General features: G+C 36.0%; 2 protein-coding genes across 3 annotated transcripts in view; both read right to left on the minus strand.

The window, feature by feature from the left end:
- The window catches only part of LOC106538326 (B- and T-lymphocyte attenuator), a 28,173-nt gene extending 15,302 nt beyond the window's left edge, over positions 1 to 12,871 (minus strand). For both annotated transcript variants that reach the window (XM_087721461.1, XM_014052779.2), the window contains exon 1: positions 12,804 to 12,871. The gene's annotated coding sequence lies outside the window, so the exon portion shown is untranslated. The remainder of the gene's footprint in view (positions 1 to 12,803) is intronic.
- On the minus strand, positions 1,435 to 12,934 carry CGGBP1 (CGG triplet repeat binding protein 1). The gene is made up of 2 exons (XM_014052778.2): positions 12,804 to 12,934; positions 1,435 to 5,939 (listed from the first exon to the last, which is right to left on the minus strand). The coding sequence occupies exon 2, from the start codon at positions 5,921 to 5,923 to the stop codon at positions 5,426 to 5,428; it is 498 nt and encodes a 165-aa protein (XP_013908253.2). The 5' UTR covers positions 5,924 to 5,939; positions 12,804 to 12,934; the 3' UTR covers positions 1,435 to 5,425.
- Positions 12,935 to 12,998: the final 64 nt, after the last annotated feature.

The raw sequence follows: 12,998 nt of genomic DNA on the forward strand, positions 1-12,998 counted from the left end.
AATCTAGAATCAGCTATGGACATACTCTTTTCATGCTAATGTTGTAATACTACAAGAAGTAAGTTTTGAAACTCTTTGCATAATGTGGCCTTTCAAATAATTTCATACTGGAAAAAGGAAGTCACCAGTTCAAAAAAAAAAAGCGCAATTAAAATAAAGACATTATTTGGAAAACAGTGCCATCTATAGGCAGTTTGTTATAATTTCATTCATTTAAAAAACATTTCTTCTGTGGAGGTATGCAGTGTAAAATGCAGTGTGTAATTTTCTGTGCTTTTTATTAAAACCCCTAGGCTAAAAATTGCAGTTTGAAGCTAGATAGTGATCTGAAAGAATTTGGTCTCAGGGAATCTGATGTTTATGGATTTTTTTGAACATGTGAGAAATATCCAAAAACCAAGTTGCTATTCTTGCTAATTTTTACAATGTGTGGTAATTACAGGAATGTGCAAATGATCTCTATTTCATGAATAATCTGAGATATCATTGTGTTCAGGGAGAACCACCTGTTTCAAGTTCCGAGGAAACTAGGTACTTTCCTTTGGCTGTACATGTACAGACCACCAGAAGCTTCTTGGCAGAAAAAAAAGGCAATATCCTCAAAATAGTATAGCTTTCCTGGGGAAGGGTCCTTGTTGGCCATGCATAATATTGCTTCTGTTTACTCTTGCATCAGTTGGTCTAAGAAGGAGGCAATGGCAAACCACTTCTCAAAAATCTTGCCAGGAAAATTGCAGGGACTTGGCTGGGAAGTCTTGGAGAAATGAACACAATAGAGCAGAAGAAAAAGTAGCTATCATCTTCAGAGAGACAATTTAAAAAAGAATTTAATGTTGGGCTACATGAGAGGTGATATTCTACCGGTTTGGACTGGTTCTCACGAACCGGTAGCGGAAATAATATGTGGCTCACTCACTCACCGCAGCTGTTTGGCATCCCATTTAGGCCTTTTTTGGCAAAAGCACATGCACGGAAGGCTGTGCGCATGCATGGAGGTGGCACGTGCGAGCGAAGAAAGTGTGTGTGCATGCTCACATTTGCGAACCGGTAGGGAAGTTAGTACCACCCCGGGCTGCATGTAAGGAAATCTGTGTTCATCCCTACTTCTTTTTGAGGCTCCCAATCTGCCTCAGACCAATCACTAACTCTCAGTCTAATATTATAAAAATAAAACTTGCAGGGCACTGGGATGGAAAAAATCCACACATATTTCCCTGAACTATTTTTTGAAGGAAGAGCAGTTTTAAAATACAATTCAGGCTAGTGTCATTATATTCAATAATTTGACAACTTTTTCCTCATATAATGAAGCAAAGCAATTAATTATACTAAGATATTCATTCTTAGTGTAAAGAGTAAAGAGCAATAGAAGAAAGCAAAAAATATCATTAGTACATTGAGGCTTTTAAATATAACATTTTGCTTCAAGCAGTCTTTGCTTTAAAATGTTTTATTCTGTAAAGTTAACACAGAGCATTAAAAACATAAAGACAATGAATGCTCAACATGCATGAGCAAACCAAAAACCAAACCAAACAAACAAACCAAAGAAAAATCAACCTAGCAGCAAATTCAAAGATAGAATAGTAAAAAAGGGTAGCAAGGTTATTCATACAATATGCATCTATAAATTAAATGCAATTATTACATTATAATTATGTTCCTTATTTTGTTCAAAGGAAAAAATGTTACCAGAGAGACACAGAATTAAGTTAAGAATTTAGCAGTTAAATTTTGTATGGTTGCAATCAATTAACTCTCAAAAATGTAAGTGTTAAAATTTTGGATGTTGTTGTAAGAACATTCCTTAGCTAGAAAAAGAAATACTTTCTATAATAAACTAGACTGAAAAAAACTAAACTTTTTTTTCAATCCAGTATTAGGCTTGAAAGTTGGCATTAGAAATTAGTTTTTTTTTAAAAAAAAAACGATAATCAGATAGGCATCAAATATTTGAAGACCAATTCAGAATAGTTCCACATGGAAGAAAGCTCATCTAAATTTATTGCAGCTTAATTCTCATTGGCTATACTTAAATTCTATTAAAATTAATGTGAAAAGCAAACAATGACCAAGATCCGTTGATCTTCTGGGAGTAAAGCTAAGTCTATATTCAACAGACCATTATTAGTATCTTTATTCACCCATTCAGGATATTTTGAATCTGATGCTTATATCCAACATTATGATTATCAAAATTGTTTCATTCAATATATTTTCAAACACCCTAACATTTGTCTTTCCCACACAATGTGCACATATGCACCCACTTCAGTTCTAAGAAAACCTGAATACAAGCTTGTCTTGAACACAAATACCGAGTTGCCAGATATAGCCTTATGCCTAAAAATTACATTTATGTAGCCTGATTTTATGCAATTTATTTAGAAGCACTTTTCACAGAAAATCCAAAACAAGTTACTTTCAAGTACTCAAGTAGAAGACTGCAGCCTTGGCTTTTTCTGTCCATATAGTTGATCAGTAAATCTGTTTTAACAATCTTGTATTATCTTGGCTGGATAGCATTACTGATTTCCTTGTTCACTGTATATGCACAAATTTTATTAAAATAATAAAAGAAGGGGTCTCGTTTGCTCCTCTGGATCTCATTTGCACATTTAAAATTGTGATTTTTTTAAAAAAAGTTTAATGTCTCTTGCCATGATTTTTACTGTTCATGCAGATTAAAAGACAATTTTACTTTTTCCCTCTGTTAGGCTGCAGTCTTTTCAGACTTATGTAACTTACTATGGAGTAAGTTATAAATCACTTTGTGGTAAGCCATTTGAGAAACCTGGGAAGATACACGGACTACTATTCTGTACGTTAGCTGGAACAGTGAAAAGAAAACATAAAAACACAAAAGGCTTCTGCTGGTATGTCCTTGTTAATGTACAAGATGGCAAATGGAAGTAGCGATGTAGCAGAATGATATAATCTTATGAAATTTAAAACATGCATTTTTCATTGCATTACATACAGGGCCTCCACTCTGTTACTAACCTTCATACAAAACAGATTTATGAATGAGGCAGACAAGAAATACACATCTATTGATGATAATGCATTACAGTCCCCTATTTAAACTAACAGACAAATTTCTTTATATAAACAAAGAAAAATCTCTACAAAAGTATCAGTTCAGTCTGCAAAACAAAAACAAAATCCTACATAAAAATTATGACATTTTCCTAATTTTAATTTATTATAGCGAGCTTAGTTTGTAGGAAGAGGCACTCATCTAATCCTAAATTTTATAATGACAAGACCTGTTTATAAAATTGAAATGCACTTCTGCAAATTAATATAGTTATGGACATATTTTAAAACTCAACAAGTATGGTAGTCTTAGAAATTCAAAAAATACCATTAGCAGGCCTTGTTTATGCTGCCATATGACTTATGCACGCTAGCACTTAGTTACGGAAATTGTGCTCCAGGTATAGGTAATTAAATTAAGGCTTACTAATGTTCAGCTAAGGAAGAACAATCTCATTTGCCCCCAAGCTTTGATGGATAATTTGAAGCAATTTTAAATTTTTGCAAAATTTAGAGTAACTTGACAAGAAATAAAAAAGCACAAACAGTAGAAAAGGAAATGGGTTTTTTTTGTGAAGAAAGCTAGAAGCTCCTCCAAAATTAGAAGAAACTTTAGGCGATATTCAGACTTAATAATATTTACAAACAAAACTACTGAAATTAAAGGATAAAAATTTAATGATGACTTATTAATGACTCACCCCATAGGAAGACTCTTTCTGGGGTTTACTCTTACAAAAAAGACCTGCTTAATTTTGTACACAAATCTGTCAATTAAAGATGAAAGTCGCAATTTTTAATATGCCAAGCAGTTCTTTGGAAAAAGTCAGAGAACAATTTGTATAAGCACCAGACTTTAATAAACCAAGCAGAGCTTAGACTTTTATTAATGTTAAGCTTTGTTATGAACTTGATGGACATTTCAAATGTGCAACAGGATAGCAGCCTAGCTTCCTGTCTATCAATTTGAATTCAAAGAAAGATAAATATGCAAGACTAAGACAATAATGCATGATCTAATTCAAATACGATCTCAATAATGAAAAGTTCCATTGTATTTTCCCTCACTGGAATGGAGTGTGCATTTCATTGTAGTACTTGTAATCATAGCAGTCATAAGAAACTGCTCTGCTTCTTTTGCTAATTTACTATAAAGTAAAATTTAATTAATTGGGGCATGATCTCAGAACATTAACTTTTTTAAAACAAAATTTAGCAGGTATTATATAATAATTTAAATCATTAGGATTTAAGCACTATTTAATTAAACATGCTTAACTTGGGCAAAATTATACCTTGCAGCTAAGTAACACATGAAGAACATTTTAATCAAGAGTTAAATTATCAATAATCATATGCTCCCAGCATAGAATTTCAAACAAGAAAAGGAAACATGTATTTAAGTAAAGATATCAGCAAATCTGTTTCAGACATGTATTTACACAGATCCAAACTGAAGCAATGTTCAAACATACAGTATTAGATATTCAAATGATATTCAGGACAATTCTATTTCCTAATTTTAAGAAATAGAAATAGCATGTCAGAAAATAACATTTGAGAGAGACGTTATTTGCAAACCCCTGCCATTGATAAGAAACTGCTTATAATACATAATGCTGTTATTGGAGCCTGTGGCTTCTTCTGATTAATTGTAGTTTAATTAAAACCTTGCAAAACCATTCTTTACTCCTGCCAAGTGCCTAATACATTTTTGCTTTCAGGAAGTCCATTTATATCCAAATGGAGGTCTATAGAAATAAAAATCTAAATGCAGGTGCTATGCTTTACCTTCAATGTAAAGTGCATTGGCACTTAGGTGGGTTTTACAAGAGTGAATTACTTTACGCTGTATGGAATTATAGAGAATCAAACAAAAAAGCAAGCTTTGAATAGCTGTTTGCACAGCAGAACTGTGACAACTCCATTGGAAATCAAAGTTCAAGAATACTGTAAAAACTCTAAATACAGTTAAATTGAAGATAAATTTATACAAAGAACATGGGCCTAATAAATATGACACATATAAGACATCTTTAGTACTAAAGCCCTAAATTAAACACTTGGGGGCAACCATAACTAATTTGTTCACTTACAAATATATTGTAAAAGAAACAATTGAAGTTTTCTACGGTATTAAGGACTGGGATTACAAACTAAGCAATATGGCACCTACTTACCACTTCCTGCCCCCCTCCTTCCCCCCTTCCAAATTCAGCAACCTCTTATTCTATAGCCATCAACTCTTGGTTGTACACCACTGCATTCCAAGACAGATTGTCATTTTACAATACAAAACCTATTGCAGGTGCATGAATATAAAAATAAACCACATCACTGCTATGCAATTGTAACACTTGACACCTAGAACCAAGTGGCTTTCCTCTCAGTGTTCTTCAGATTTAATAAGCTGATTTGTAAACCCGTCAGACAAGTAGATTTTCCTCAACTGGTCAGCCTTGGGTATGGAGTTCCCATTCTTCACATGGCGAGAGAGAAATGCTCGTACAGCGGGGTGATCAGCCTTCTCAAGGGGAATGCTAGCTTCCAGAAACATTTTTACAAAGTCCTGGACTACACTGGGTTTCTCTGTCTGGGTTGCGCTGTTGCACTGCAGAGAGGCAGTCAGGGTCCGTGGTTTCTTTCTCACACTTTGCTCTTCAAACTCTCCCTTACGTTTGGTGTGTGTTTTGGATTTGAGATGATCATTGATTGCAGACTTGCGGACATGATTCAGGACTACATTGCAAAAACTGCAATAGAGTTTCCCCCCGTCTTCATACAGTTCACTGCCAAATTCAGTCACACGATCCTGAGGGGTCACATATAAAGCAGTCTTTGAACGGCTCCGGGAAGGAGGTGGCTTTACATCAAATCGTTCCATTGCTGCCTTTAATAAACTGGGGGGGAAAAAGAGAGAGAGAAAGTGTGTGGTTTTGCATTTATATTCAATTTGTACAATAGAATTTAGTCATAGTCATGTGAAAAAGTAAGTCCACCTTCTTTGAGTTCTATGGTTTTACGTATTATAATAAAAATCATCCGGCCTTAGCAGTTCTTAAAAGTAGGTAAATACAACTTTAGATGAACAACGCATGACGTACAACAGCAACACCATGTCATCATTTATTTTATAAAAAGAAAGCCAAAATGGAGAAGCCATGTGTGAAAAACTAAGTATAACTTGTGATTTAATAGCTTGCAGAACCACCGTTTAGCAGTCCTAACTTGAAGTAAATGTTTTCTGTATGATTTTATCAGTCTCTCACATAGTTGTGGAGGAATTTTGGCTCATTCTACTTTACAACATTGCTTCAGTTCATTGAAGTTTGTGATCATTTGTTTATGCACAGATCTCTTGAGGTCCCGCCACCGCATTTCAATAGGGTTGAGGTCTGGACTTTGACTGGGCCATTGCAATATCTTGATTTTCTTTTTCAGCCATTCCAATTTGCTAGTGTGCTTGGGATCATTGTCTTGTTACATGACACAATGTCGGCCAAGCTTCAGCTAACAATCAGATGGCCTCACATTTGACTCTAGAATATTTTGGTATATAGAAGAGTTCATGATCGACTCAATGACTGCAAGATGCCCAGGTCCTGTGGCTGCAAAACATGCTCAAATCATTACTACTCCACACTGTGTTTGATGGTTGGTATGAGATGCTTGTGCTGATATGCTATGTTTGGTTATTGCCAAACATGGCACTGTGCATTAAGGCCAAACACCTCCACTTTCATCTTGTTTGTCCAAAGGACAGTATTCCAGAAGTCTAGTGATTAGTTCATATGCAAATTTGCAAAAGGCTGCCATGTTCTTTTTAGAGAAAAGAAGTTTTCTCCTGGCAACCCTTGCAGACAAAACATTTAATCTGTTTTTAATTATACTGTCATAAAATTTAACATTTAACATGCTGAGGCCTGTGAAGTCTGAGATGTAACTCTTGGATTTTTTGCATTTTCTCTGAGCATTGCACAATCTGACCTTGGGATGAAATTGCTGGGATGTCCACTCCTGGGAAGATCAGCAACTGTCTCGAATGCTTTCCACTTGTGAGTAATCTTCCCCACTATAGAATGATGAACTTTAAATTATTTGAAATGGCCTTATAACTCTTCCCAGTATGATGGACAGCAACAATTGCTTCTCTAAGATCATTGCTGATGTCTTAACTCTTTGGCATTAACACACACTACAATGCTGGAGACCAGAAAACTCTAAAACATTGGCTTTTATAGAGGTAATCACACCTGCTGATGATCAATTGATCAAAGGCACTTGATTAGCAGCACCTGGCTGCTACTTAGTCTCTTCATACATATGAAAGCAGTAAGAGTGTCCTTTTCCATTTTGGCTTTCTTTTTGTAAAATAATGACAGTGTAATATGTCATGCGTTGTCCATCTGCGGTTGTATTTACCTACTTTTCGGAACTGCAAAGGACCAGATGATTTTTATTACCCCTTGATAGATGAGGGTGTACTTTTTTCTTCACATGACTGTATACTATAACTGATGCTTTAACCAGTGCAGACAATACATATTGATACCATTTCCTGTGATGAAACAAACAGAATATTTAAAAAATATGGACACCACAAAGCAAAACAAAAGGAGTGCTAAGGTATTTCAGAAATATGGTTTTGTCTTTGTGTAGACAGATCCATTCTTCCTTCATGGAGGAAACTATTTTATACTGGAGCTTTCCTATTGAAGGTATACATTTTACAATTTAACTCTGCAAATTGCAGAAAGGGAGGGGAATTTGCAAGTTCAGTGAGTTCCACTGTATTTAAAGATCCAACACATTATTTGGTATGCTGTATGTATGTACTACATGTCTCTATTGGCTCTTTTAAAATCATGGACAACCAAAGTATTTCATTTCAACCCTTACTTGAAATCCAAAAATACAGAGCTTGAATATTTCATAGTATAATATGAATATTATCAAAATACTCATAGAACTGCCACACAAAATATATTTCTTACCTGATACAGATCAAAACACATTTTGTACACAACTATGTGAAACTAATTTTTATTTTTAAACAGCTTGTAGATCAACCATTTTAATCACAAAAAATTACTTGAATGGCACCTTCCCTAATTGGTCAGAAAGCACATATCTTTAAAGCCTGTCATGTCTATTACCATTGGATTTCTTAGTTTTCTTGGTAGAAGAAGGTTTTTTTTCTCCAAAGATCACATAAGCACAAATGGCTTAGATGTTCTAGAGTTCTTTATCCTCAAAATACATTTCTGTTCAGAAACACAGTATAAATAAATCCTAACAGAGAGGTTATTATTATTGTACTGTTTGCTGACATCTAGCAAAGACATGCAGCCTAGAAAAATTAAGATGAACAGGGATCTTTTTCTTACTGTTTTGTCCCTATGTTTCACAGAATTTATTGAGAAGCTTTTTTTTTTTGCAATTGTGTATATGTTGTTTTAGAAATCACTTTTATTAGATTTTAAAAAAAGATAAAAGACCCTCACTGAAAAAACTTTGGAAGAAGAGCACACCTATTCTGGACAAAGATGAAAGCATGACAAAGTGTTGAAAAAGGAGTCTTCATACAGTATCAGCTTAAGTCCACTCAGCTGTCAGATCAAATTTCAGCCTCATAGTAAAATACCAAGCAGACACTTTTGATTGCTTTGGAAACCTAATTCGCTCTTCTTCTTTTTGAAAATTAGTACTAGAAATTCACCGCAGCTAAAACATTGTCAGATTAGCTTCTGATTTATTACACAATTGTTGCTGTCAATTAAAAAAAAATACTTTTATGAGCTAGAATTCTAGCATGTTTTCCACAGAATCACCATCACTAAATTTTGTTACCTATAAAAATTAATGGAATATTTCAACATTTTATTTTATAAACTATCTATATTTTAAATTGTTAACTTCAAATTAAAATATTTAATGATTTAGGTTTAAATGGCCCAGACAAAAAACTAGTTTAAAAATTATTGCATTAATGGAACAAGATAAAACAATTTGGTTTGTTGAAAACCTTGTCGAAAGGGAAAAGAAAGGTTAACTGATGAATTAGGAAGGTTGAAACAATGTGCCTTTCTAGTAGTAATGGAGATATCTAAAGCCTTATACTGATTCTTGATCCATTAGCAGCTGCATGTCCAACTGACGTAGACTACCAACAAATGGTGCTTTGATACTATTATAATAATATTAAGAAGGAAAAAAATCATGCCCAAAGTGAATATGTGTTTTAATTTCTAGTTTCTCAATAGCAGTACTTACTTGCCAAATTTTAGAGATAATCTAATTTTCCTAATGAACTTTTTATGGCTAGCTTTTAGGCAGGAATCAGAGAAGATAAGCTCTTCTTAGCTCAAATAGTTTAGCGCAGGTATTAAAAAAATCCATTTTAGTACACCTAAAGTGATTTAAGAAAGTTCAGAATATTTAACTATGCAGAAGCTCTTATCATTTCTGGTATTTATTATCAAATTTGTGATCATAAACTTGAAACAACTGAAACCACCTGAAGATTATGTATCTGTCTCATCTCTTCCTAAATTCTGAAGAACTTTTTTCAGAATGCAACCACTGTGGCAATATCAACTATAGATAAATATGATATTAATCTAATCATTTATTTTTCCCGGCAGCCCAGAATGTGATTCTTGTCCCTAATTTAAAACTGAGGTCAAATGCTTTTTTAGCACTCCCATTTTCTTTCCCTATCTCTTCCCCATCTCTTTGTAGATGCTTGAAAACCATATTTTCTAAATTTGATGTGTTAATTACTTGATATTTGGGGAATATATACTTAACACAAATACATAATCTTACAAATTAAAGCATGCTTCTATTTAAACTTTGTGATTTGACAAATCAAGATTTTGTAGCAAAACAACACAAAAACTGGACCATTTAAAAAACATGGTAAAGAAGTTACTTGATCTGTGGAAAGTATAAGGTTCTCTGATGATTCAGGATAGGTTTTTTTTTTAAATGGTCATTCAACTTGAGGTTATATTTTATTGTCAGTTAAAATCAGAAAGATTAGGGATAACCAACCAATGGCATCCAAGCACTTGGAGGACAGTCTCTCCAAAATCTGTGTTTTTTTAATGTAACAAAGGGGAAAATTTATTAAATGCATGGATATTAATTATGCAAATTACCTAAAGCAATTTAATTTTAAAGTGAAAAACCAAACTTTGTCACACTTCTTCTAGGTTTTGCAGTATATACTTTGATAGCCCAAACACTTATTCCCAAAATGTAACAAATCTGTTTTATACATGTTCAAGAATGATATTCCAGAATGTTATACAATGTTTACGCTACAATGTGCACAAGATCAATTATAATGTGTAAAATTTATTTCACCTGTCAGGCATAAAAAAGCTATTTTAACTTGGTGTATCTGGCGGATCCCACATTTGCCTGGCTAGAATGAGCTATACTTCAGATAGGATTCATTCAACTTTCTTTTGAATTAAAATTGAGTCCTCTGTGCAGTTAAGTTCCAAGCTTCATCAAGATCCCTACCTGCAAAGTATGTGAATTGTGGCTAAAGGTGAACTATGGTTTAAGCAAACACAGTCCTATAAGCTTTACTACTCAACATGATACACTCAAGAAGAGCAAAGGTAGGATCAGTAGAAAACCGTTCTTCTTGGTTTGTGTATTTGACAATAACACAGCTTCTTGTTTGAACAGTGTGGGATAATAGCAAATCATATACCATACCTATTTTTATTTTGCAATATATGAGTAACAATAAGGATTACTTCCCAAAATTAATCTGGGGCTAGAAACAATTAGTGGCATCTAATGAAATAAACTATTGGCATTTAATTTTGGTCACAATATAAAAGTTGATATTCTAGAAAGAGTGCAGAGAAGAGCAATAAAGATGATTAGGGACTAAAAGCTAAAACATATGAACAATTTCAGGAACTGGGTATGTCTAGTTTAATGAAAAGAAGGACTAGCAGTGTTCCAGTATCTAAAGGACTGCCAAAAAGACGAGATGTTCAACCTATTCCCCAAAGCTCCTGAAGGCAGGACAAGAAGCAACAGATGGAAAATAATCAAGGAGAGCAGCAACATAGAACTAAGGAGAAATTTCCTGACAATTAGAACAATTAATCAGTGGAACGACTTGCCTCCAGAAGTTTGTGAATGCTCCAACACCTAAGATTTTGAAGAAGAGATTGAACAACCATTTGTCTGAGATAGTGTAGGGTTTCCTGCTTGAGCAGGGGGGTGGCCTAGAAAACCTCCAAGGTCCCTTCCAACTCTTATTCTTTATTCTGTTATGTAACATTAATATTGATAATCAAATTATTAATAATATGAAATTCAGTATTGCAGCCTCAGAACACATACTCAAGCATATTTGCTCAGGAGTAAGTGGGGCTCTCTTGAATGGCTCTTATGCTTAATAAGAGCATTCAGGGATGCAGTCCTATGCACATTCCCTTGGGCAGAAGTAAAATTGAAGACAGTGGGATTACTTGCCAGAATACATACCTATTCTGTCCCACACTGTTATCTACTGGGAACGGTCTCAGAATTGCATCTCTATTTTTCCTGTATCTTTAAGGGTCGGTCAACAAAAGTGTGTATAGTCAAGGCTATGATTTTCCCAGTTGCAATGTATGGCTGTGAAAGTTGGACCATAAGAAAGGCTAAACGCCAAAGAGTTGAGGCCTTTGAACTATGGTGCTGGAGAAGACTCCTGCGAGTCCCTTGGACTGCAAGGCGATCAAACCGTTCAGTCTTAAAGAAGATCAACACTGATTGCTCTTTAGAAGGCCAGATTCTGAAGATGAAACTCAAATACTTTGGCCACCAAAGAGAAGGGCTCACTGGAGAAGAGCCTAATGCTGGGAAAGATGGAGGGCAAAAGAAGAAGGGGATGACAGAGAATGAGGTGGCTGGATGAAGTCACTGAAGCAGTCCGCGTGAGCTTAAATGGACTCCAGACGATGGTAGAGGACAGGAAGGCCTGGAGCAGTGGTTCTCAACCTATGGGTCACGATCCCTTTGGGGAGTCAAACGACCCTTTCACAGGGGTCGCCTAAGACCATTGGAAAACACTTATTTTAAAAAAATACGGAAAACAGAAAATATTTTTATGGTTGGGGGTCACAACATGAGGAGCTGTATTAAAGGGTCGTGGCATTAGGAAGATTGAGACCCACTGGCCTGGAGGAATCTTGTCCATAGGATGGGTCAGACACGACTTCGCAACTAACAACAACAAAAACCCCAAACCCTCGGCTATTCCAAAATCAGATGAATCCTCTCCCATGTAAATACTTTCAAGGTGGCAAACTTATCCCCCACCCCCCAAGTCTCTATAAACCCTGGTCAGCTGTACAGTTGGCTGGCTCAGAAATGCCCATTATATTAACAGAAAACGTCCCTCCCACCAGGTGCAACCTCTTTCAAGCTGTGTCCCCAGCAGACATTCTGCCGTCCCTCCCCTCCTTTTAAAGGAGAGCCCTCTCCATCGACTGTGCAAAGGCTTTTTTTCTCCATCACCTGAAATTTTCTGAGCCCCCTCCCCCTTTCTGACATTCCTCCAAACCCCTCTCTCTTCCCCAACCCCGACTGAGTCTCCTTCCCTTCCCATCAATCTCGTTCCACACAACCGAGACTCGTATTTCTTCCCCGCCTGGGGGAATGCGGGGGGGGGGGCGAGAAGAGAAGGTGGGTTACAGTGCTGCACTTGATGCAACGAAAAACGTCTCTCTCCGACCCGTCCTTACCGATCCTGACAGCGCGGAGTTCGGCTCCCACATTGACCGAGACCAAACCTCCGATCTGCTCCCGTGCTTGCCCCCCAAAAAACTCCGCGATGGCGTGGGTCAGACTTGGCGGAGCCGCCTGCCAGACAGACAGGCGCACGGAGGCGCGCGCGGGGAGAGGGGGGGGGGCGGCGGCGGATGGTAGGGCTGAATTGA

This window comes from Thamnophis sirtalis, unplaced genomic scaffold, assembly GCF_051295495.1.
Source record: "Thamnophis sirtalis isolate CommonGarterSnake01/CBP01778 unplaced genomic scaffold, rThaSir2_p1.2 scaffold_8, whole genome shotgun sequence".
Lineage (NCBI taxonomy): Eukaryota > Metazoa > Chordata > Lepidosauria > Squamata > Natricidae > Thamnophis > Thamnophis sirtalis.